The 24049-nt window shown below is 55.3% G+C and overlaps 3 protein-coding genes across 13 annotated transcripts; 1 reads left to right on the plus strand and 2 right to left on the minus strand.

Annotated features, from left to right (window-relative positions):
- Positions 1-1812: 1812 nt before the first annotated feature.
- Positions 1813-10729, minus strand: SPRED3 (sprouty related EVH1 domain containing 3). Of its 7 annotated transcripts, none has more exons than XM_032486108.1 (6): positions 10311-10723; positions 8731-8818; positions 7315-7483; positions 7142-7218; positions 4987-5130; positions 1813-4223 (listed from the first exon to the last, which is right to left on the minus strand). In XM_032486108.1, the coding sequence occupies exons 1-6, from the start codon at positions 10613-10615 to the stop codon at positions 3558-3560; spliced, it is 1449 nt and encodes a 482-aa protein (XP_032341999.1). In that variant the 5' UTR covers positions 10616-10723; the 3' UTR covers positions 1813-3557. The 7 variants fall into 7 exon arrangements, with proteins under 7 accessions (XP_032341999.1, XP_032341998.1, XP_032342003.1 ...); XM_032486107.1 differs by having other exon boundaries at positions 8638-8818; XM_032486112.1 differs by having other exon boundaries at positions 10315-10447.
- On the plus strand, positions 9841-15152 carry GGN (gametogenetin). Of its 5 annotated transcripts, none has more exons than XM_032486101.1 (3): positions 9841-9946; positions 12146-14050; positions 14970-15152. In XM_032486101.1, exons 2-3 carry the CDS (start codon positions 12165-12167, stop codon positions 15085-15087), a joined length of 2004 nt encoding a protein of 667 aa, XP_032341992.1. In that variant the 5' UTR covers positions 9841-9946; positions 12146-12164; the 3' UTR covers positions 15088-15152. The 5 variants fall into 5 exon arrangements, with proteins under 5 accessions (XP_032341992.1, XP_032341990.1, XP_032341988.1 ...); XM_032486099.1 differs by lacking the exon at positions 9841-9946 and adding an exon at positions 10329-10416; XM_032486097.1 differs by lacking the exon at positions 9841-9946 and adding an exon at positions 11052-11167.
- Positions 15153-15991: 839 nt separating this feature from the next.
- Positions 15992-21966, minus strand: PSMD8 (proteasome 26S subunit, non-ATPase 8). The gene is made up of 7 exons (XM_006180437.2): positions 21558-21966; positions 20458-20530; positions 20237-20339; positions 19075-19240; positions 17938-18038; positions 16943-17054; positions 15992-16228 (listed from the first exon to the last, which is right to left on the minus strand). The coding sequence occupies exons 1-7, from the start codon at positions 21918-21920 to the stop codon at positions 16091-16093; spliced, it is 1056 nt and encodes a 351-aa protein (XP_006180499.2). The 5' UTR covers positions 21921-21966; the 3' UTR covers positions 15992-16090.
- Between the last annotated feature and the right edge of the window lie 2083 nt (positions 21967-24049).

The raw sequence follows: 24049 nt of genomic DNA on the forward strand, positions 1-24049 counted from the left end.
GCTCCATCTCACTCAGGGTGAACACCAAAGTCCATGCAGTGGCTTGCAGGCCCCTACAGATCTTTCCTGTCACCCTTCTGCCTTCATCTCCTCAGTAACGTCCTCCCTGCTTCCTCCCCTCCAGCTCCCTTGAAGTCCCTCAGGCTTACCAGGCATACTCCTCCCTGAGGGCTTTGCATGACTGTCCCCTTTATCAGGAATATTCTTCCCACAGACATCCATAGGGCTCCCTCATCTCCTTTGGGGCTTTATTCAAATGCTAGCTCCTCACTGGGGCCTCCCTGACTACCCTGGCTGCAATTGCCTGAATCCCTCATCTCCACTTGATTATTTCTTTATAGTAGGTATCATTTCTAACATGTCATTTATTTATTGTCTCCTTCACTCTAAAGTTCATAAGCTCCTCATGGGAAAGGATTTTTTTCTGTTCTGTTCACTGCTTTATCCACAGTGCCTAGAACAGGGCTTGGTGTATAATAGGTGTTTAATATATGGACCTGTAGAGTGACTAGATGTATAAAACTAGCCAGAGGGTCTGCTTGGGACTAAACGGTGGGGAGGGGAAAGGAGGATACTGGTAGAGGACTGGTCTGGTGGTTCAGGAAGGTGAGTGGATGGGGTGCATCAATGCAAATAAAGAACACAGGCTGAGACTTTGTCACAGACATTTCTTGGAGCCAATATCTCATGCCCCCCTCCCCTGATGACAAGGCTGGGTCTTTGGCCCCCATCCTTCCCCACTACTTCAGCCTGCACTGATGAGAACAATATTGAGGTCACAGACTGGCTTAGAATCAAGATCAGGAAGATTAATGTGGGAGTGCCTCCCCCAAGGCTGGGGGCCAAGCAGCCAATCCGAGGGGCAAGCAGCTGGGAAATTGGGTCTGGGGGCTCCAGGATCTGAGGTCTCCTGGCTCCCAGGGTCAGCCCTCCATGCACCCCTGACTTCAGGGTGATGAAGAGTAATCATGGATCAGAGGTGGGTATTTGCAGGGAGCAGGACCGGGAGACCTGGGAGAGGCGGTGCTGGGAGGTGGGAGCCAGGGAACCATCCCCCAGCCCCCACCACTTCATCCGCAGATCCCACAGCACCTTACAGCACTCTGGTCCCCCTGTCCCACCCCTCCCCAAAACGAGGTAGGTTAAGAATGGAGCTTCCCCCCGCCCACCACGGAAGGGAGGAGACCGAGGCACAGAGAGGGGGATGGGGACCCAGGCTGCCCCAGCCCCCAGTCCCTCCGCCCTCAGCTCTGGTGGGTCTGACAGTGATGAGAGCTGGGCAGAGTGGGGATGGGAGGGACACCCCCCCCTTTTCTCTCACCCATCCCAGGGTCTGGTTGAGAGAGCTGAATCTCACAGGTTCCGGATGTAATAAATAGTTAATAATTTAAAGGAAGTGACAGAAGGATCCATCCCTCTGGCCCCCTTGACCTATACCTTGAACCCCTACAAGGCCATCCAAGTCTGGGTAATGAAGAAAGGTAAGTGCATATTTCCAGGTGCTTGGGACCAGATACAGGTCCCAAGCCCATACAATACTGAGATTGTCTTGTTCCAAGACCTTGATCCCCCCATGCGAGCCATCAGATCTGAGGTACTCTGGGAGTCCCAATCCACTCGGGTGAAGAGACTGTGGAATCCCCCTTCCCCAAGAAGAACGGTCTCAGAGTGCTGTGAAACAAGATTTCAAACTTTCTGAAGTGCCCCAGAACTTTGAGATGGAAGAGAAGGGGTTAACAGAGGGGCAGAACATAAAAGGCTTGGACAGGGCTAAGACTGAAAAGCCAGGAGAGAGAGAGAGAGAGAGAGAGAGAGAGAGAGAGAGAGAGAGAGAGAGGGAGTGAGTGTGTGTGTGTGTGTGTGTGTGTGTGTGTGTGTGTGTGTGTGCGCACGGGCACACATTTTGTACCAGCAGAGCCATAGCTAGCTGCCTCTGTGCAACTTAGAAAAATGTACACCTTCCTCTGAGGGCACAGCATGGCCAGCCCCACTCACCACCTTGTCTGTGTGCCTTTGTTTAGTGAACAGCCTGCACAATTGTCTATGGTAATGCTGAGTCCTAGAGATGGGAGCAGGGGAGCACTTGGATGGTCCTGGAATCCAAGAATATTAGTCAAAATGGTTTTTTCCCCTAGGGTAAAGGGGTAGTTCTGCAGGATGCTGCAACCTTGGGACTAGAATTCCAGAGTCTGGAAACTTGGGGTCTCAGGGGCCTATGTACGGCAGGATTCAAGGGGCAGGAGATCTCAGGGGATGCTCAAGCTGGACCTGGAGAATATCAGGCTAGAGAGGTCTGAATCCAAAGAAATCTGGAATCTGAAGATGCTAGGTTCCTGGGGCACCTTGGATCTGACTGTCTCTGGCATGGAGGGACCAAGGTCTTGGGTCAGGGACAATCTCAATATTATGCAGGCTTGAGCCCTGAATTGGGGGGGGGGGTGTCAGTGGCACCTCAGGGCCTTGGATCCAGTGCTCCTAAAGCACCTTGGGCCACTCAGGGGCTGGGGGCATCAAGGAGTCAGAGGTCTGAGTGGCCATGAACATCTTCTGGGAGATGAGCTTTCAGCCTTTAGGAGATTGGGGATCTGTGGGTACAAAGAAGTTAAAGATTCCAGGACATTCTGGGGCTTGAAATTGAGTCCAAGGAGAGTTGGAAAAGGGCCATCTGAGGGTTTGGGACCAGTGTCTTGGGACCTGAGGTGTTGGTGACCTTCAGTTCTACATCTGGGGGTACCAGGCACCTCAGAGTCCTATATATGAGATCCAAAGCTCCTTGGAACACTGGCCTGGTATGGGTGTGTCTACAGAGGTCTTTGATCCCTGGCTCCCAAAGCATCTTGATCTGAATTCTGGATCTTGGGTGGTGAGTGTGGGGGAGAAGGGCTCTAAGATGGGTCTTCCAAGTCCTTTGGGTAAGAGAACATCCATTTGAGCACATCCAAGGACTCAGGATATCTTAAGACTTGGCATCTAAAAAGTCCTGGGGCTACAAGAACATCTCAGACACAGGTACCCCAGGTTTTAGGTGAGCATTCAGGAACCACTTGGGGTGATTCTGGGTCCTATAGTCTCAAGATCTGGGTGTAATTGTATACAGGCAGGGTCAGGTACTGGCAACTCCTGACTAACTCTGGGGCTGTAATCTGAGGGTTCATGGTGCCAGGCATGACTGGGTCTAGGTTGGTAATTTAAACAAGGAGTCAGGATTCAGGGTCCTGCACTCTCAGGAATCCGTGTGCTCCCCTGCCTGCCTGAGGTGGAGTCTGGGAATCCCTGGGTCTCCTCAGTCTAGGTCAGAGGGGTTGGGGGTGGAGAACGGGGACTCCAGAACTCAGGATGCCTGGGACCTCTTGGACAGACATCCCAATGAAGCTGGGTCTAGGGTCTCTCAGTCCTAGATTTGGGGTCCAGGTTCCAGGTCTGGGGTTTCTCAATCCAAACTCAAGCTCCAAGATCCAAGTGTGCCTAGGTTTGGGTTTGGGGTCTGAACAGAGTCCGGGGTCCTAGACCCTCAATTTTGGGTCCTCAGTCTGGCTACCGGACCCACCAGGCCTTCCTCACCGTGCCGCCTCCTCGTGGCGACCCCCGCAGCCGGCGCAGCCGCATCGCGCCGCGACCCAGTGGCATGCGCGCAGGGGTGCGTAGCAGCAGAGGCAGGGAACGGCGAGGGAGAGCGCGGCCAGCGCCGCCCAGCGCGCGGCGGGGCGCGGGTGGCCAGGCTCGCAGGCGCACGGGTCCGAGAAGTCGCCCTCGGCGTCCGACAGGCAGTGGTAGAGCAAGCTTTCGGCGCACCACAGGCAGCTGAGCCGGCGAACCAGCAAGCGACCCGGGTCCGGGGCCTCGGCGCAGCGGCCGCCACGCCCATCCGCACGACGACGGAAGAGCGCGCGGCAGTGCACGCAGCGCGCTGCCTCCTCCGCCTCCGGGGAGGCCTTGGCCGGCGCTGGGACCGGGCCGGGGCCTGGGGGTGGGCGAGCAGGGGGCGCTGGGGGCGCAGCCTCAGTGAGAGGGGCGGGTAGGGCCCCAGGGGGCCCCAGGGCTGCGCCCCTCAGCGCTCCGGTTTTGGCGAAGCGCACGACACAGGTGGACAGGGCGAGAGGCGCAGGCGGCCCGGCGCGCCGGTAATCCTCGTAGCCGCGGCCGCCCCAGCCCGGGCCCCCTGCCCCGGCCAGGGGCTCTGAAGGCTCCGGAATCCCCGTGAAAGGTAGGAGTGGAGGGAAGCTCTGCGGAACGAAGGGACAGGAGAATAGGTTAGTGGGGTCTGTGATCCCCAACATTCCACCACCATCCATTCCGTACTTAGAAGATCCGAAATTCTAAAGACCCAGCCACAGTCCTCATTCATCCTAGGATCCTGTCCTGGGTTCCTGACTGCGTGGGTCTGGTATTCAGACTTCTATTACTCCAGCCCACTCCTCTCCCAAAGACAGAGGAAATCTAGAGACCGACAGAAGAATCCAGGAACCAAGCCCACACACCTTAAGGACCCAGTGGTCCAGGCTCTCAGTCTTGCCCTCTAAAGATCCGAGATCCCAGCCCCCAGCCCCCTCTACTCTCAGATTTGGGAGTTCTGGACCCCAGCTATCTCCTCCTTTAGGACGCGAGAGTCTGGTCCCCAGATCCTTTTTACCCCTTTAGATACCAAGCCCCACCCTCGTGAGTTAAACAGTCTAAAGCACTTCTTCCATTTGTACCAGCAACCCGCTAATGTGCTCAAAGTCGTCCCCTAAACCCCTCTGGAATTCAGAACTTTCCAATCTCCAAGAGCGCAGGAGACGCAGGAAGTCCTCACCCAACCTTCGGAAGAACCAAGGCCTCCAAGCTCCCCCGCCATGTCAGGTCAGCCATCCAGTAGGATCTGTTCGTGGTTTCTCACCCCTCTTCTGCCTCAGCTCCCGCCCACTTCGGGACTCCAGCGCGCCCTGCCCCATCCCAGGCCCCATTCCACCCTGAGCCCCAGACTTCTGCTGGGGTCGGAGGTCGCACCTGAGCAGACGAGCGGCGGCGCTGGGGGGGCGTGGCTGGCCCGAAGCCCGAAGCTGACTCCACCGTGACGATGGGGGCCGCCGTGGCGGTGGGAGGTGTCTCCTGGCGGCTGTGACTGGAGGAGGAGTCGCTATCCACGTGGGACTGGGGGAGATTGGCGGCCTCAGAGCCGGGACCCCTGGCACAGCCGATGCCCTTACACAGACCCCCTCCCATTGTGAGCGAGGGCTCTGCGGCCAGACAGGCCTGGGTTCAAGCCCCGGCTCTGCCACTGACTGGTTGTGTGACCTCCGTCAAGTGAGCTCATCTCTCTGAGTCTCAGTTTCCTCCTCTGTAAAATGAGGATCATAATAGTGTCTATTCATAAGGATGTGGTTAGGACCCACTGTAAAGGGCAGAATACATGCCTGAAGTACAGGAAGAGCTAGAAATGGTTAGGGTTGTTATTATTTGACCCCCTCTTCTTATCTGCTCAGCTCACCAACCTACAGAACATCAAATCATCCTCCCTTCTCAGAATCCCTTTTCAATGGCCATCAGTTGCCTTCCTGCCTCATTGGGGGAATTTCTACCCACCTGGAATGCTTTCCTTCCCATCCAAACCAAGCTCTGGCCTTTACAAGCTGAAACATCACTTCTCAGACCCTCAGTTTCCTTTCTGTAACTTGGGAATCATTCCTACCTCATCCACTTACTATCTTCAGTAAACATTCATTGAGCACCCACGACATGCCAGGCTCACAAAGGCCATTGTGAGGATGTGAGATGAAGCAGGGAAAACACAGCTTCTTTCCTGAGTAAGTGCTCATTAAGTGGGACCTGTCTCTGTGACTTCTGTAGACCCACTGGCATCTCCCACTACCCTGGGAATCCTCCTTTTCTGCCCAGGGAACCAGTTCTGTTCCTCCAAGTGTTCTCCCACTGTTCCCAGCAAGTGCCAAATTGAATCCGACATTACGTGCAATTATTCATTCAATCAATTTATTCAACACATATTTACTGAACACTTACTGTATACCAGGCACTGTTTTAAGCATTAAAGATGCAGCAAGAAAGCAACAAAAAGATCTTTGCCCTCCTGGAGCTGACATTCTAGCATGGCAGATGGACAGTAAAGTAATAGATAAGAAAACTGTCTATTGGGAAAGGAAATAGGGAAAATAATCTTAGAAGATGGGGGAAAATTAGAGCAGAATAAGAAACCCTGGGAGACTGCAACTTTAAACAGGTTACTCAGGGAGGCCCTTACTGAAAAGGCGATATGTGAGTAAAGCCCTAAGGAAATAAGCCAGGTGGAAATATGGGGAAGAGTGTTTTAAGACAGAAGGCTGGTCAGTACAAAGGCCCTGAGACAGGAAAGTGCCTGCCCTTCTGGAGTAAGAGTGAGGAGGCCAGTGTGAGCATGAGGAAGAGTAACTGGAGGCCAGATGGTGTGGGATCTTCTGAATCACTCTGAGGACTTTGTCCTTTACCGTGAGTGAGATGGAGCCTGGTAGGATTCTGAGTGGGGGATGACCATGAGCTGACTTAGATGTTAATAAGGTCCCTCTGGCTAGCTGTGGAGAAAAGAGCTGGGGAAGGCAATTGATGATGAGAAGCTGATGAGATGGTCCAGCTGGGAGATGAGGCTGGACTGTAACCAGGTTAGAGGCACATTTTGAGCATTTTGAAAGTGGAGCCAATACTTGCTGACAGATTAGATGAGGGACATAAAAAAAGGAGAGGAGTCAAGGATGGCTCCAAAGTTTGTACCTCCTAGTGAGTAACTAGGAGGATGGATTTCCCATTAATTTGTTCATCCATTTACTTCCAATATTGATTCATTTTATACTGTACCTTAATTTTTTTTCTGCCTTTTCACACTAGAATTGAAGCTCCACAAGAAAAGGGACTTTGTTTTGTTCACTGATGTATCCCCAGTGCTTAAAACACGACTTTGTTGAAGGTGTTCAATAAATACCCTTGAATGAATGTGTAAATCATGATAGAACAGAAAAACTGGAATAATTGGGATTGAAATTGACACAAATAGTTTGGGCCCCAATTTTTGTCCCAGCAAGTGGCATGGTGCTGGATACACAGTAGGTGCTCAAGAATGTTTGTAGGGTAGAAATAAACCCCTGCCCTCCCAGCAGAGCTGCACCTGGAGACTCACCGTCAGAGGGCAGGGAGTCTCTGCGGTGTCCTGGGAAGGGGAGGAGGAAGAGGAGGAGGAGGAGGGGGTGAGCGAGCCTGGGGCAGGGAGAGAGGCAGACAGTGAGTTCCTTGGGCCCATCTTCCCCCACCCCTCCACCCTAGCCCCCAGTGCCCACCAACTGGGCCACTCACCTCGACCCAGTGCGGCCAGCGCAGCCAGCAGGCTCTTCTGGAATTCATCAGCCTCTGCAGGACTCTGAAACGTCAGCCCAAACTTGCAGTCACCCAGGCTCCAGTGATGGAAGATGGGGTTCACCTTGTTGTAAACCAAGCCTGGCCTCAGGGTACACTCCAAGGTGGTCTGAGAGGGTAGGAGGGGGCCAGGTCAGACATTCCCTTCCAGCCATGCCCGTGACTTCCCCTCAACCCCAGGCTCTATGCCAAAGCACCCCACAAACCTCATTTCTCAATCCTAGGTGTATCCTTGAACACTGACCAACACCCCAGTACCACTCAGTTTTATTGAGCACACCTCTGACAGACCAGTTTTTTTCCCAAACCCCCGATCTCTACATTTTCTTAACACCCCCCTCTCATATCTCAATAGGAATCTCAAATTTTATTGAATGTCTCAAAGAATTAGTTCACCTTCTGATAGCCCAATGTCTCCCATTTGGCCCAACAGTACTCCCCAAACTTCATTACACAGCTCAAAATATTATTGTTAGTCCCCTTCTGATGTCTTGTAATCTCCCAAAAGACTACCTGCAAGTTCTTATCAAACACCCACAGCCTTGCCCTCAGATGCCAGTCAGCACCCGAGGTGTTCCCTTGTATCCTTGTCCAGCATCACTTTATTCCTTCACACCATTTCAAATCTCCCCTACACTGTTCCTTCCAACTCCTGTTCTGAAAGACAACCCTACCCCAAGCCTTTTCAAACCATCCAAATCTTTCTACTACATCCTCAGCTGAAACGTCAACATTCTTCTTCCAAATCATGCCAGTCAGCCCAGAATATTCCTGACCAACCCATAATAGGATTGTAAACCGTATTTGACACTTTCAGATGGCCCCCTACCAAATGCCTCCATATACTTAGGGCAGATAGGGGCTAGTGGTGTCAGATCCTCGTAGTGAGGATCTCTGAGCAAGATGGAGCCACGGGGAGGGCTCTGAGCAGAGGAGAGATGTGATCTGAGTCAGGTGTTAGCACAGCCCCTGTGGAACAGACTGAGGTTGGGGGAGGGAGCAGGAGCAGGGCAAGGACACCAGTGAGGAGGCTGCTGTGACAGTCCAGCAGGCAATGGCAGTGGACAGGACCTGCTTAATACCCCCAATAGACCCTGAAACGCCCAACTCTTATCCAGAAGACAGATATTCACTTCCAACTCCATCCCACAGCCCCAGTTTGATTCGAGCTGGGAGATGACCTGACCTCACCTCTGCATTCCCAGCCCCATTCCCCTACTTCCCCACGCCCCCACCCTACCCCCACGCCCCAGGGTGGCTCACTTTCTGGTCCCGAAGGCGCTCCCCGTGGATGACGTAGTGCCCCTGGCGGGCCCCCCCCTCGGGCCTGGCCCCTCGGACCCGACATACGCTCACCTGGCTGAGGCCCCCGCCCCCCACAGGCAGCCAGCCCCCACTGGAGTCATCTCGGGCCATCACCACGGCTCGGACCCGAACCATGTACCTGGAGGAGGTGGGAGGACAAGGACAACATGGTCAGTGAGCGCCAACCCTGCTCTCCTATTCAGTGTCCCCCCAACCTTCATCTCCCCTCTTCATTTCTCTCAGCTGGATCTCCGGCACCCTTAGCCACCTCCTCCCCCATGCCCACCTTCTCCCCCCATGCCCACCTTCTTCCACCATGGCTTCTTTCTTCCTCTGGCCCTCTCTCTTCTACCATGCCTACCTTCTTCTCCATATCTACCATTTTTCTCCATCCCCACCTCTCCTCCCTTTCCCCATCTTTCCCATCCCCACCCCCATAGCTTCGCTCTTCCACTTCCCTTCCTCCTCCTGCTCATCCCCTATCAACCCTGTCTCCTTCTCCTCCCTCAGCACGTACCCACAGCCCCACCCATCGTCCCCCTCACAGCTGGGTGCCTGCGCATATGTATTTTCTTAGAGCCCTTCAACTCAGCTCCAGTCCCCCCTACACTGCCTCCGCACCCTGCCGCCCAGGCCACTGGCTGGGTGAGAAACCCAGGCTCTCTTCCCCCCCACCCCTTCCCGGATTTATGAATGAGACCGGATGCAAAGCTCACTGAGTCACCCGGCAACGGGAGATGGGCAGGGAACAGGGAGAGAACCAGAAATGGCCAGATACAGGCCAAAAGGGAGATGGAGGCAGAGGAAGCCAGAAACAGGCGACCGAGACACCAGAGAGCATTTCATTCACAAAAATCAAGCCTGCTCCCTCAGGCCCCTGCCGAGGAAAGGCAAGGGGGAGAGATTGGCGGGGCCGGGGGTTGGGGTTTGATCCCTCCTCCTCCCCCTCCCCGCCCCAGCATCCTTCAGAACCATCTTACCCCGCCCCCTGGCTCAGGGGACGCAGCCCTCCGCCCAGTAATCGGGATCAGCGTCCAACTCCTCACTACCACCTAGCGCAGGGAACCTGGTGCCCCAGCCTTAGGGACCCAGGCAAAGAGCTCTAGCCCCTTCCCCCACCTGCAGGCTGCCGGGTTTCCCCAGCACTTGGGGAGGGGAAGGGGCGGCCGCAGCGCCCCCAGCCCCCTTTTCTCAATGGGATGGGATTTTGTGAATGAGCAGTCACGTGACGCTGCTTCCTTTGTCCGCCCGCCTACCCCGACAACAGGTGAAGCAGAGAAAGAGGGCTGGGGTCCCCCTCAAGGCCTACTGGGATGGGACGCTGGGATTTCTAGGTGCCCTACGCTCCCCACATGTCTGTTTTCCGGGGGGAGTGGTCCTTAGAGTTCCTCAATGGTGGGGGTCCAGTACGGAATTTTATGAATGGGGCGTCCTCGGAGGAAGGCCAGGCCCCCCAAATGGAGACTGGTACCCCAAATGGCTGCCGCACATTTTGGGGGCCCCCACCCCCTTGTCCTTCCAGCCAGGGTCTGGGGGGCGCCTGGGTGGGCATGGGCCGCAGCGGAGTCCTGGCCACCCCCTCACCGTGACAGGCGGTCTGTCAGCCCCCGCCCCTTCGCCCCCCTTGGCACCTGCCTGGGAGGCTCCGGCCGGGCTCCGAGCGGCGGCGACGTGGCCTCCTCCTCCTCCTCCTGTTTGCTCCGGCTCCCTCGCTGGTTCCGGCGGCGCTAGAGACGGGTACCGGGAGCCGGGGCGAGGGGGGAGGGAGGGGGAACCTGGAAGATGGGTGGGGGGGAGGGGGCGGCTTGGGGGAGGGGTAAGCGCGAGGCAGGCGCACTTGCCCGCTGGGTCCTAGAGCCCGGCATTGACATCGCGAACAGCCCCCCAACCCCCATTTTTTCAGGCTCCAGAAAGGATCCCCTACTTTCCCACCCATCGGCGCCACCGGTCCCTGAGGATGTGGGGAAGGGGTCCGGGATACGGCTTGGTCTCAATGTTCTAAAGAGGCCAGGGTCTACGTTTTGGGTACTAAATAGGAGGGGCTGGGTGCCTGGCTGGGTTCAAAAAGGGGTGGGGCGAGAACGGAGCGTTCGCAAGGGGGCGGGGTCGGAGGGCCTAAGGAAGGAGAGGGTGAGGACGCCGAAGGCGCGGACAAGCGCGTGCGTCACGGAAAGGGCGGGTCCACGGTGGAAGGGCATTCTGGGCGGGCCCGAGGCAGGAGAGGGTCTTGGGAAGACAGGTGGCGAAGTCCTAAAGGGGCGGAGCTTCTAAGTAAACTGTCTTTAGGGGCCGGACGACCGAGAGTTTCAAAAGGGAGGAGCTACGTAGCAGTGTTCGTAATGGGCGGGGCTTCAGGAGAGGGAATAACGAGGGGTGGGGTATTTAAAAGGGGAGGGGCTAAGAAAAACGTTCTAAAGGGGTGGGGCCTAGGACTCCAAGGCCTGGGGGCGGGGAAGAAGACTTGGGAGTATTTCAAGAGGAGATCCAGGTTCGTAAAGGGCCGTGCTCGAGCTGGCTCACAGGAGGGCGGGGCCTCGAGCCCGGGGGCGGGGCCTAGATCTCGGGGTCCACCCTCGCTGTCTCGCCCACTTGCCTTCACCCGCACCCCCGTTCTTTTCGGTTATTTTCTGCTACGGCCGTTCCCCGCCCTGCCCTGGGCCCAGGGGGCCGCGGTCTGAACTTGGGTCTGCTGGAGGAGTCGGTAAGGGGTATCCTCTGCGCGAAGGAGGAGCCAGGGCGGAGCTTGGGGAAAGGGGTGGGGCCTGAGTGTGAGGCCTGCAGCTCGCCTAGGAGCGGGAAATAAATTTTTGAGTGAAGCCTAGGAAGAGGGCGGGACCCAAGTGATCAACAGACAGAGAGGGATCTGAGGGTTAGAGGTGAGGACTGAGGGGTTAGCATGACAAGAATACCTGGCATTTACTAGGTGGAGGTGGGGGCCAGACCTGGGGCGGGGGCTATGTGCGGAGGCCCAATTCCCTGACAATTGGGAGCGGGACCAGAGGGCGGGGGCGGGGCCTGGCCTGGCCCTCTGAAGCCTCCGAGTCGAGGGAGAGAAGCTTGAACTCCTTTTAGGCCTTATAGGCTACAGACCATACCATCATGAGTGATGTGGCCTGACTGACAGTAGAGTAGGCAAGACCTGTGTCTTGGAGCCTAGAGACTCGAGATGTGGCCGAAGTGTAGGGATGTGATCTGAAGGACCAGCCAGGGAGACAGAGACCGAACCTTAGTATCCTAAAAGGATAGGGGACCAAGTGTCTGAACAGCAGCTGTATGGTACCTTGGGATAGAAGGTGTGAACGTCAAGAGTCAGGCAACAGAAATGTGGCTAGAGACTAGTAGTGCCTGAGTGGATTTTGGAGGGCAAGGGCGGGGGTCTGTGCGGACGGATAGAGCCAAATACAGGCAGCCTCTTGGGGTCCCCACAACCCTGGCAGGTTGACTGGTGGAAGTTTTTCTGCCACAGTACCCGACCTCCGTCAGAAATGGGGAACGTGCAGTCGGAGCCGTCCGCGGGCGGGGGCTCCCGAAAAGAGCATGCCTCGGACCGCTCCTCCGACTCCCGCCGGACATCCCTGGTGGAGCCTGAGGTGACCCCCTCCTCCCCGGCCATGCGCCTGGCTCGCGGGCTGGGCGTCTGGTTCCCTGGCAGCTCCGCGCCCCCGGGACTCCTGGTACCCCCGGTACCCCCGGAGCCCCAGGCCTCACCCTCACCCCTGCCCCTGACCTTAGACCTGCCCTCGCCAGTGACTCCCCCTTCAGAGGAGGCGGCTGCGGCCGCAGTCTCCACACCACCCCCGCCCCCCGTGGGGACCCTGCTGCCCGCGCCGTCTAAGTGGCGAAAACCCCCGGGCACTCCGGTGCCCCGGATCCGCAGTCTGCTGGAGGCGAGCCATCGAGGCCAGGGCGACCCTCCGAGCCTCCGTCCGCTGCTGCCGCCGCCCCGGCAACTAACCAAAGAGGACCCCGACCCCGTCCCGAGGGCCCCATCCCCAACTTTGCCGCCCTTGGAGCCACGGAAGCCGCCACTACCGCCACCTTCCGACCGGCAGCCCCCGGACCGCAGAATCACTCCTGCTTTGGCCACACCCGCCGCAGCCCCTACAGAAAGCCAGGCCAGGCACGGCAGCGAGGGCCAGACCCCCGGCGGAGCCCGCAGAGGGGCATCTCCCCAAGCAGGAGAAGGCGAAATGGCCCGGCCTGTGGCCTCTGAGCCTGGCCTGAGCCTGCTGTGTAAAGTCACCTTCAGTTCAGGGCCCCCTTTGCTCCCTGCGGCAGTGTCGAGTTCCTTAGCGGCCAAAGCCCCACTCGGAGGCGGCGGAGGCGGAGGGCTATTCGCCTCCGCCTCGGGCGCCATCTCTTACGCTGAGGTCCTGAAGCAGGGACCCCTGGCTCCTGGGGACACTAGCCCCTCGGGAGAGGTCCCTCGCGGTACTCAGAAAGCAGAGGGCGGTGATGGAGACGGCGAGGGGTGTTCTGGACTCCCCTCGGCGCCTGCGTCCCAAAGCCGGACGCTCCCGCCGCCACCGTACACCACCTTCCCAGGTTCGAAGCCCAAATTTGACTGGGTGAGCCCACCCGATGGCCCTGAACGCCACTTCCGCTTCAATGGAACTGGCGGAGGCGTAGGGGCGCCCCGACGGCGCGCAGCCACGCTCTCCGGGCCCTGGGGCCTCCCGCCGCCTTCGCCAGAGCAGATGCATCCAGCTACCGAGCCCCGAAGGCCCGCACCCGCCTTGCTGGCGCCGCCTATGTTCATCTTCCCGGCGCCTACCAATGGTGAGCCTGTGCGCCCCGGACTTCCCGGGCCACAGGAGTTGCTGCCGCCGCCGCCGCCGCCGCCCACGCCACCACCCACGCCGCCTCCAGCGCCGCCTCCCATACCGCAGCCGCCCGTGCTCCAGCCAACGCCGCTGCCCGTGGCGCCCCCACCCACCGCAGGCGCTGGCAACTTGGAGCCGGCCGTGGCTCCCGCCCCGGCTCCTGCTCTGCCCCTCGCCTTGGTTGCTGACCAGGCCCCGGCCCCAGCCCCGGCTCCAGTTTCCACCACCGCCGAAACATCGCCGCCTGCGCCCACGCCCACCAAGTCCCGCAACCGCCGGAACAAGGGTCCCCGCGCAGCCCGCGCAGCCCGCGCCGCGCCCCCTGAGGTTGGCGCGCCTGGAAGTGGTCCTCGCGAACGTATTGCAGCTACAGTGACTGACAGCGCTGGTGGAGCGGGTGGTAGCAGCGGGGCTCCTCCGGCAGGGACGTCTAACTCGGGTGCCCCGCGCCACTGGCCACCCTTCCAGGTGCTTAACTCTTGTCCCTGCAAGTGTTACTGTCGCCACCAGCCACGCCATCGCCGCCTGCCACGCAACGTGTCTGCCTGGTGAGGGGAGATCGGGGAGTAGGGAGGGGAGGGCATACCCTTCCAAATCCTAAACCTGACTTTCCTGGAGTGTCCCATTCAACCCTTTGATGTCCTGACCTCAGCTGACTCTAGACCCTTTAGTTGCATGTCAAACCCAGCTAAGCTCCAATCCTTCAGGACCAAGAGGGGCCTTGATACCATACTGACCCCTGACAGAGAACACCGTGGCCCACCGTGGCCCAGCCCCTTAGTATCCAGACCACCAAGTTAACTCTTGGCCCTCTTGTTACTCTCTGGAACCATCAGGGGGGATAGCTGGTCCCACCTGGCCTGACCCTATTCACCTCCCTGACCCTGTCCTAAGGGAATCAAGAAGGACCATGTCCCAAGTTCTTCAGGGATGGGAGGGGAAATGATGGTCTCCTGGAACCAAATGGTATAAACGCAGGCCTCCAGTGGAAGCCCCAAGCTTAGTCCCTCAGGCTCCTGACTCCTCCACCCTTTGACATGTTCTCCTGACTCTGAGATTCAAGGTTTTGACCACCAGAGGGCACTGATGTCCCAGTCCTTGTGCTGCAGTAGTTACTCCCTCAGATCCAGGGGATACACTGCTTGCTCGTTATCTCCTCTTCACCCTTGAATCTCAGGATCCAGTCATCAGGGTCTGATCTGTCTGACCCTGGCTCCTGAGGACCCTGAATCACTGGGAGACTCTCTGCCCTGGAACCTCTGGGGCTCAGCTGGGGCCTGGAGCGAGGGGTTGGGGGAGCCACTATCACCAACCCTCAGTCCCTTTCCTAAGTTTAAGTGGATACAGCCCTGCCCTAAACTGCCTTTGGGATATTCAGATATGGTCCCTTATAGAGATGGAGAAAGTGGAGCCTAGAAGGGATAAGGACCACATAGCCAGGCCCTGATGACTCTACCCTCTTCCTAGGCTGAGCACACCCACCAACCACCTGAGTGAACCACCCTGGGTCGCCACCATCAAGCTAGCTGGCTCCCTGGTAGCCGGGCTGGAGCACTACGATTTGCAGGCTACCCATTCCAACTAAGTGTAGTCTGCTCAGTGTCCTCTGCTTTCCCCTCCTTGACAATAAAATAACCATCCAGATGCCTAGATGCCTGTCAGTTATGGTCTAAGGGTTGGAGGGGTGGGGCAGGGCAGGGGCCTCCATGAAAGCACCACATCCTGGAAACAGTTAAGAAGGCTGGACCCAGATAGCAGTAACGGAGGTTCCATTCATCCAGCATGTGGACTGATGGGCCCAGGGGTGAGATGTTCTTATTTCCCTTAATACGATCAGCCCCATTTCCAAGCTGACCTGGTGTCAAGTTCAGGGGTTCAGAACCAATCACTCTGGAAAGCAGGAATGATCATTCCCATTTTACAGCTGGGGAAACTGACTCTGGAAGGCTTTCTTAAAAATCCCATATCCCACAAGTGGCTCAGCCAGATTTGGACTGTCTTAACACACCTCAAGAACTTCAAGGCAGGAAACATAGGCTGTGGAGGTGCAGGTCATAAGTCACAGCACTGGCTCAGAAGGGCGGGAACCAAGGCAAGTCCATGCCAGGACCCATGCCTTTCATTCCACAGAAGTCTCAAACTGGCAGCCCACAGACGGGTTCCATCTCTCATGTCATTTTAAAAAACTGGTTTAATTCATTGCAAACATTTTTTTAAAATTGGGATACTTCACTGAAACATTCTGGTGCCTTGCCTTCCTATGTGTCCACAGCTGGCTGCAACAGTCCCTCTATCCAGGGCCTGCGCTCTTTCCCAGGCCACAGTACCACTGGGCCCGTGCAGAGGGGGCATCTCGGTTTGAAACCTTGAGCAATGGCTGCTGGAGAGACGCCGACCCAGGGTTATCTCAGACCCCCTAGGGCCCCAAACTTCCAAGTTCTCGTAGATAAGACTTTATGTCCCCACCATTCCACTCGGGGAGACAAGGGCCTAAGAGAGAAAATGTCAATCCACCTTTATTGGAGGAAACCCTGCACTGCATCTGCTTTAAATAATGCAAACCCTGCCCACCCCAGTGCCTGGCAGGCTCAGACGATCATCTCCAGCTGCCGGGCATACTCGATGACCTGTTTGGCCAGCTCCGTGGAGGGGATGGTGGTATCTTCCGGCTTTTGCTGCTGGCTGGCAAAGCTGTAGTAGTTGTTGACACCCAGGACCCATCCTCGCTGCAAGAAGGGAGGGATGAAAAATGGATAGGGTGATCACACAGGCTCCCTCCCCACCACAGAGCCAGCACTTACCCCGGTGGGCCCTGGCTCAGTGTCCTCACCAACCCCACTCTACCTGCACAACCCTAGGCAAGTAACTTCTCCTCTCTGTGCTTCAGTTTCTCCATGTTTGAGATGGGGACCCTAATCACACACCTCTCTGGGTCTGCAGTGAGCATTCAGGGAACCAAAAGTGCTGAGAATAGTGTTTGGCCCAGAGTAAACACTAAATATCGGCTGTCCCCATCGCTCAAGTTGAATTTCACCTCTTCCAGTCTGATCTCGACCCTCAGCCACCAGGGCTACTGCACCCCATACCTCGTTATCTTCAAGGACACTGCTTCTGCACAAATATGGACCAAAGGAAGTGAAGTCTTGTGGGGAAAAGCTGCAACCTCTAAGGACTTCCGATTAGGACAACCACCCACATGTACTAAGCCTCCACCTCCACCTGGTGCCAGGTGCTGTGCTAAGCTCACTCCACATGTTCATTTCTAGCCCCTTTCTACATATAGGAAAACTGAAGCTCACAGAAGTTCAGCAACTTGCCTGAGGTTACACAACTGGATTCAAACCTGGGCAGTCTTGCTCCAGTGTCCCCCAGGCCACCCCACCCTGCTGTTAGTGAGTGCACCCCTGGCACCATGGCTCCTTGCCCTGCACCCCAGCCACCTTCTTGGCGTAGTCCGTCATCTTTTTGGGTGTGTTGAAGAAGAGGATCCGGGTGGCCTCAGTGAAGAGGATTTTTTCATAGGCTTTCTCGATGCACCCAGCGATCTCGTCCCTGGGGGCAGATGAGGATCTCATTACTAAGCACAGACAACTCTCCAGGCCCTGTCCTCTTAGGCCTGACATGTATAAGCTCCTTCAGTTCAGCACTGATGGCTGGATAATATGTTACTTGCCCCCATTTAACCAATCAAGGCTCAGAGAGGAGGGCAGCTGGACTAGAGTTACAAAGCAAGGGCCACAGTCAGGCCCTCACTCAGATCTCTGGGACTCCTGGGCCCACACTCTGAATCCCACTCTGAATCCCACTCCCAGCCACGAGGACTTGAGGCTGTCTGGAACCCAGCCTGGGATTCACATAGGGATCTCTTCACATCACACCCTCCCTACAAGATCCGATCCCAAGGGGGTTCCCTGCACCCCTATTAAGAGGTCAACGATGAAGCAGAAAAACAGCAAGGCATCAAGTCACTGAAACGGGACAAGGAGTTTGCTCTGGGGAAAAACCATTGACAGGGACGAGTGTATCCGTTTCTGAGGCATTTTCTCTCTTATGCCAAGTGGTAGGTATACGGGCGCTCATCATATCACCCCCTGTTCATTTTCAAGCCAAAAACACTCCAAAGAAGGGGAAACCAAGGTCCCACAGTTTAGGTGACCTGAGGTGAAGCCACGTGACTTGTGGAGCAGGGTCTCCCTCTGCTGTGCGCCAAGCCCACGCTCAGGGTCTGGTGTACCTGGGCACACACATACACAGCCCAATGTGAGGTGAGGGCTGTCACCCTCATCTCATGACCAGTTTCAGTTCACAGAAAAGGAGAACTCCTGTGCCCAGCCTCCCCAGATCACAAGTGGCCAGAATGAGATTCCAATTCAGGGCTATCTGACTCGAGTCCAAGCTTCTTTTGAACTCCACAGGGCCCTGGCCCCCCACGCACCTGATAGTGTCAAGCAGGATGTCGATGAAGAAGGTATAGCTCTCAGCAGGGATGTTGCCTTTGGCCAGGAACACCTTATTGTAGCTGCCCTCCATCAGGTACTGGAGAGGACAGGGTAGGGAAAAAGAGAGGGTGAGGAAGAGGGAGCACAGGGCCCGACCCACTGAGGCCTCACCAGACTCCCAGTGCCTCCACCATCCCCACTCTGCAGAACACCCTTTGCCATACAGTAACCCATTTCCCACGCAGACTGGGTCCTATTCTTCCAGGAAGCCCTTCCAGGTCCTCTCTCTCTCTCTCTCTCTCTCTCTCTCTCTCACTCTCTCTCTCTCACTCTTTCTCTCTCTCTCAAGACTGCCCTGGGAGAGTACCTAATCATCTCATCTATTTTTCAATCACAAGAGGGAGAAAGAGCTCGAGCCAACCCAACCTCATTCCTCCACATCTTTGCCCAAGCTGTGCTGCCCATCACAGCTGCCCCTCTCCCATCGTCTCCCCACAGTGAAATCCTCCCGAGAGACGGCAGCTGTAGAAACTACTTCTTAACCTTAGGTACTAAAGCTCTTCCTTGGCCCTGCTCACCTTCTCCCAGAAACCGTCCTCCTTGCTGTCCCTCAGACACATCAGGCGTGTTTCTGCCCTGGGCCCTTGGTCTGGCTGCTCCCTCTATCTGAATCATTCTCACTGAGATGATCACGTAGCTGGATTCTCCACCCCTTTCCAATCTTTCTTAAATTCCACTTTTTTCAGCAAAGCCTTCCCTGACCACTCTTACAAAAAAATCACCCCTGCCCCCGACTCTCCACCCTTCTTCCTGCTTTATTTTTCTCCATAGCATTTCACATCTTACAAACCATACAGGTTACTTCATCTTTTTATTCACTGTCTGCTTCCTCACCTGAATGTCATCTCACAAGATCAGAGATTTTATCTGTTTTGTTCATTGTACATTCTGAAAGCCAACCACAGCACCTGGTAGCCAGCTGGGGCTCAATATTTGTAGGACAAATGAGCAAATGAGTCCATAGGCTGAAAGATGGGTGAACCCTGCCTACTTCTCCAGGAAACCCTCCCAAACGTCTGTCCCCACACTACTCCCTTTAGCCAGGCCCTCCCCTCCCCCTTCCTCAGCCTCACTTGCTCCAGGGACACTGGATGCTTGATGTATACATTGGTCTGGATGTCCTTGGCAGGTAGCCGCTCCAACTCTGTGTGGAACTCAGCCACCCGGTTCTGGGACAGCAGGAAGAGAAGGTTGAGGCCCAAGAGCTGGTGCATGTAGGCCGACTCGGGGAGCTGTTCCCTGTGGAACAGGGTGGGGAACCAACATAAGGAGATCTTAGGAACTGACCAAGTCCCCAGCTCTAGGCTCCAGGGACCCTACGAACGCCCTGTGCTCTCACCTGGGAAGAGTATCAGGTGCTAAGTTTTCGGATGGAAATGAGGCCCAGAGAGACATGAAGAAGTCACAAGCATATGGGCCCCAGAAAGTGACCTCGTTTCAGTAAAGAGACTCAGCCTTAGTTTCTCCAACTGTATAATAGGTATCACCACAGTATCCATCTCAGAGGTGGGTTAAATGAATAAGGGTTAAGTAAATTAAATGATTTAATCCAGGTAAAATGGTTAAAACAGTACCTGACCTAAATGAATACTGTGTAAGTATTAACTATGATTATGGCATTAAGAATCACCACCCTCACTTTATGGGGGAAACTGAGGCTTAGGGAGATGAAGCCATTTGCCCAAGACTACATAATCAGGAAGTGGCAACATTAGTTTCAAACTCAGGTTTGTCTGGCTTCTGATGTCAAATTCTTAACCATTAATCCATGCAGGCACCATTCAGTTATGAAACCATTCAGCTTTATATTCAAGACACAGCCCAGGAGTCCCTGCTCTGGGCCTGGCTCCATGCTAGGTAGTGCTGGGACACAGCAGTGACCAAGGCAGTTCTGCCTTTAGAAGACGCACAGTCCAGTGGGAGAGACAGGGAGGCACAAACAGAGGGGACACAGCTCATACAGCACTGGAGGCCACAGGAAAGAACCAGGTCTGAAACCTGAGGGCTATGGAGAGCCATAACAGGTTCTAAGCAGATGACCAACATGGTCAAATTTCAGTGTCACAAAGGTCCTACTGGCTGCCATGGAGGGATGAATCTGATGGGGCAAGGCTGGGGCTGAGGTGGGTAACAGGTGATGGTGGCTATACTGCAGAGTAGAAACTTAAAAGAGCAGCCATGTAACCCCCCCTACCCTCCCCCACACACCAAATCAGGGGCAGGGCTCATCCTCACTTGTAATCGAAGTAGTAGCATTTAAGCTGGGCCATGTACCGCTCGAAGGAGGGGATGTCCTTGCGTAGGATACTCCATTGGGCCCCGATCTCCAGTATGTCACCTGCAGGTAACAGGGGAAGCTCTCAGGAGGTGACTATGGTCCCAACCCGACCGCTACTACTGCCATTCCTGCCACAGCCCCCAGCCGATAACTCCCCACCAACCCCAGTGACACTCACGCGCCAGAATGAGCTGCTGTTTGGTCAGTTTGGTCCCTGTGGTTGGCAGGAAATTGAGCTCCAACAGAACCAGCTGACAAAGAGAGTAGGGGAAGGAAGGAAAGCAGATGGGACTTCAAGTACAGGTTACTTACCTCTCTCTAGGCTTTGATTTTCCCACCTAGAAAATGGGGCTAATCATCATCCCTGACTCATAAGATTGTTACTGAGTATTAAAGGAGTCAGTCCTCATAAAGAACTCAGATCAGGGCCTGGGCACATGACGAGTGTTCACTGAAGATGACCTCAGACTACAAGTATTAACAGGACCACTGGGGAAACAGGAGACACACTCCGTGCCTGACTCGATGGAATCAAAGGGGTGGGAGGACGCTAGCACCTTCAGTTCTTTGGCAATCCTTTCCCACACTTTACTGGGTTAGGCCCAGCTACCCCAGCCCATCTACACCAGGGAGGAAGAGGGGCTAACCTCTCCCCATAGCTCAATGCAGACATCATCCCTAATCATATACACTCCCTTAGCAACTTGACCCAACCGACTGTATTCACACTCTTTCCCAAACACACTTGGCCTGAAGCACCCCGAGCTCCATTCTGGTCCTCTACTGTAAGAATATTTTTCTAGGTTCAGTTCTGCCCTCACAACTTGGCTGGGCCCCTCTCCCCAAAGATGCATCCCTAAGCTCCAGATCTCTCGAACCCCAGTTTGGCCTGGTCTTAACCACGCACCCCATCATCTCAGCCTCCTTCCATCACCCTGTCCAGACCTCATTTCCCCCTTGGTGTCGCCCAGAACCCTCAATCAGAAAAACTCCAACACCCGCTTCCTGCCACTCCAGGCAGCTAGGCCTTCAAGCACCAAAAATTTAACCTCTCACTCGGCTGTGCCAGACCCACTCCTTCCATCACCCTCCCACCATGGGGCTGCATTTGGTCCGTTCCAGGCCCTCTCACTATTTCACTCCTCCAAGCCCGCATTTTGGCTGTTCCGAATCCTTCACCCTGTTGGGTCGCCCAGCCAGCCTTGGTCCGCGGCCTCCCCCTGGGCCCGGAACTCGGCTGGGTCTGGACCCCTCGAAACGCCCGCGTCCAACCCCTACCTTGAGACGGCCCAGCTCTTCCCCGCACTTGCTAAGATTGGGGCTTTTACGGTTCCACTCGCCCTTGAGTTGCTCGTACATGCCGGCCGCGGCCTGCAGGACTGCGCCCGAGGCCGCCGCAGTCCCGGAGCTCGAGGCGCCCGCCGCCCCGTTCACCGCCGCCGCCGCCATCTTCCGTGATGCGGCAAACCGCCGGCCCAATTTACGGCAGCAACGCCTACAGCTGCTCGCCCGGCGGAAGGGGGGCCGGGAGGAGGAGCCCAAAGCCGAGGGCGTGGCTGCGACTGCCCGCCTCCGCCCGCCGCGACTAGTGTTCAGTCGCTCTCGGGTAGGTGCCCTCGGAGCCCGGCGCTTAATAAACATGCCAGTCGGAGCTCCGCCTCTGCTGTCACTCAAGATGGTGACCGGAAGTCGTCTGCTGCCCTAACTGAAAATGGCGGTGGTTGCAACGCTTTTCCACCTCCCGTTATCAACATGGCCGCCCCGGCTTCAGCCTGGGGTTTCAGGACTCTACGTTTGTCTTGAAGATTTCTACCTTTGCAGCGACTCTTCTAAACCAAGAGGTGGCGATGGTGGAGTCGTTCGCGTAGCTGTCTTAGTCCCACGTTATAGACAGGCTTTGAGAGGCTGCGTAAACTTCAAGAGACTAACAGCTGAGATTTGACCCTGCGTCTTTCTCTCTAGTCTCTCGGTGCATTCTTCCACATTTTCTCCAAGCGTGTACAAGTATTCACAAACTTTGCAAAAATCATCCAGTCCTAATGGCTTTAAATGCCACATTTAACTGCCATATGCCATCTGTCTTTGGTAATCAGGCAATCTGATCATCTTGCTCAGTTTCCTTCTGTTTCTATCTGATTTAGGATTAATATAAGGAATGGACGTTGAATTTTAGAAAAAGCTTTTTCAGGCACCTATTTATGTAATCATACATGTTGGCACACCTGAGCCTGTTTCTTCACCTGTGGAGTGGGGATAATGATAGAATTTTCCTGATAGAACATCATGAATATTACTTGATAATCCAAGAAAAGGGATCTGCTATGGACTGAATGTGTTCCCCACAAATCCCTATGCTGGAACCTAATCCCCAATATAATGGTATCAGGAGGTGGGACCTTTGGGAGGTGATTAGATTGTGAGGGCAGAGCCCTCATAACTGAGACTATTGACCTTATAAAAGAGAACCCAGCGACCTTCTTCATCCCTTCCACCATGTGAGGACACTATATGAGGACAAAAAGATGATCCTCTGTGAACCAGGAAGCAGGTTCTTACCAGACATCGAATCTGCTGGCACCTTGATCTTGGACCTCCTAGGCTCCAGAATTGTGAGAAATAAATTTTTGTTGTTTATAAGTCACCCAGTCTATGATCTTCTGTTACACCAGCCTGAATGAACTATGGTTAAAATAGGATATTGTCAGGGGAGAGGCTATAGCTCAGTGACAGAGTGCACAATTAAACCCAGTACCTCCATTTGAATAAACAAATAAACCTACTTCCCCCCACCCAAAAAATGGGTATTATCTCATCACGTTCTCCTGAACTGCATCAATGCAATTAACCTTATTGATGAGCCTGTACCACTGACTATGGGACCATACTGCTTGACCATTCCTGACCTCCCTCCTGAGTCCCAGACCTGTGGTTCCCACAGCCTCCTGAAAAAGCTCCTTGAGAAATCTCTCAGGCGTCCCACACCCACCATGTCCCCAAATGGCCTTAGTGTGTCCACAAAACCTCCTTCTCCTTGGTCCTCATCTCAGTCACAGCCTCTTTGTCCCCCATCCCCCAGGGCAAAGGCCTAGGCCTTTTCCTAAATGCCCCCATCACTCCCATCCTTCCTTGGGATGTCAGTTTCACAGCCTGTTTGCCAGGCCTCCTGAGCATCCCTTCCACCTGCCCCTTCTCCTCCCTACCCCAGGCTTTGGTCCAGCACCATCCCCTTCTGCCCGCTCCCCGGCCTATAGCTTCCAGCCCTGAGCCATTCTCCACAGGGCACGTGAAGACATCTTTCTGCATCTGACCATATCCTTCAGCTTCTTGGCTCTAAATTCTCCTCTGATAATTCCTAAGCTCCACAAAATGTGACCTCAGCCACCTTGCTGTCTCATCACAGACAACCTGGTCCAGCTGTCTGTCCCTGTGTCCCCTGGGCCTCTACTTCTACGATGAAGGAGTGGCAGGGGATGGTCAGAGGACCTCCATAGTCACTTCACCCAAGACCTCTGAGGAGGTGCTGAAGTTGGGCCTATTGGTTGAACAGAGAGTGGAGTTCAAAGGCACATTTGCTTTTTGCTTTTCAGTCCCCTTTTCCCCTTCTTGACATACAATTTTCTTACAAGAACTGCCCTTACCTACACATGAGCAAGAGATTAGGGTGGGATTGACTACGTTCAGTTCCAGGGGTGAGCTCTGAAGGGCTTCAACCAATCAAGGTCCCATTCCTCTGGCAGTGTGAGTGGTAAAGTGACCTTACTACCCCATTC

This window comes from Camelus ferus, chromosome 9 (genome assembly GCF_009834535.1).
Source record: "Camelus ferus isolate YT-003-E chromosome 9, BCGSAC_Cfer_1.0, whole genome shotgun sequence".
NCBI lineage: Eukaryota > Metazoa > Chordata > Mammalia > Artiodactyla > Camelidae > Camelus > Camelus ferus.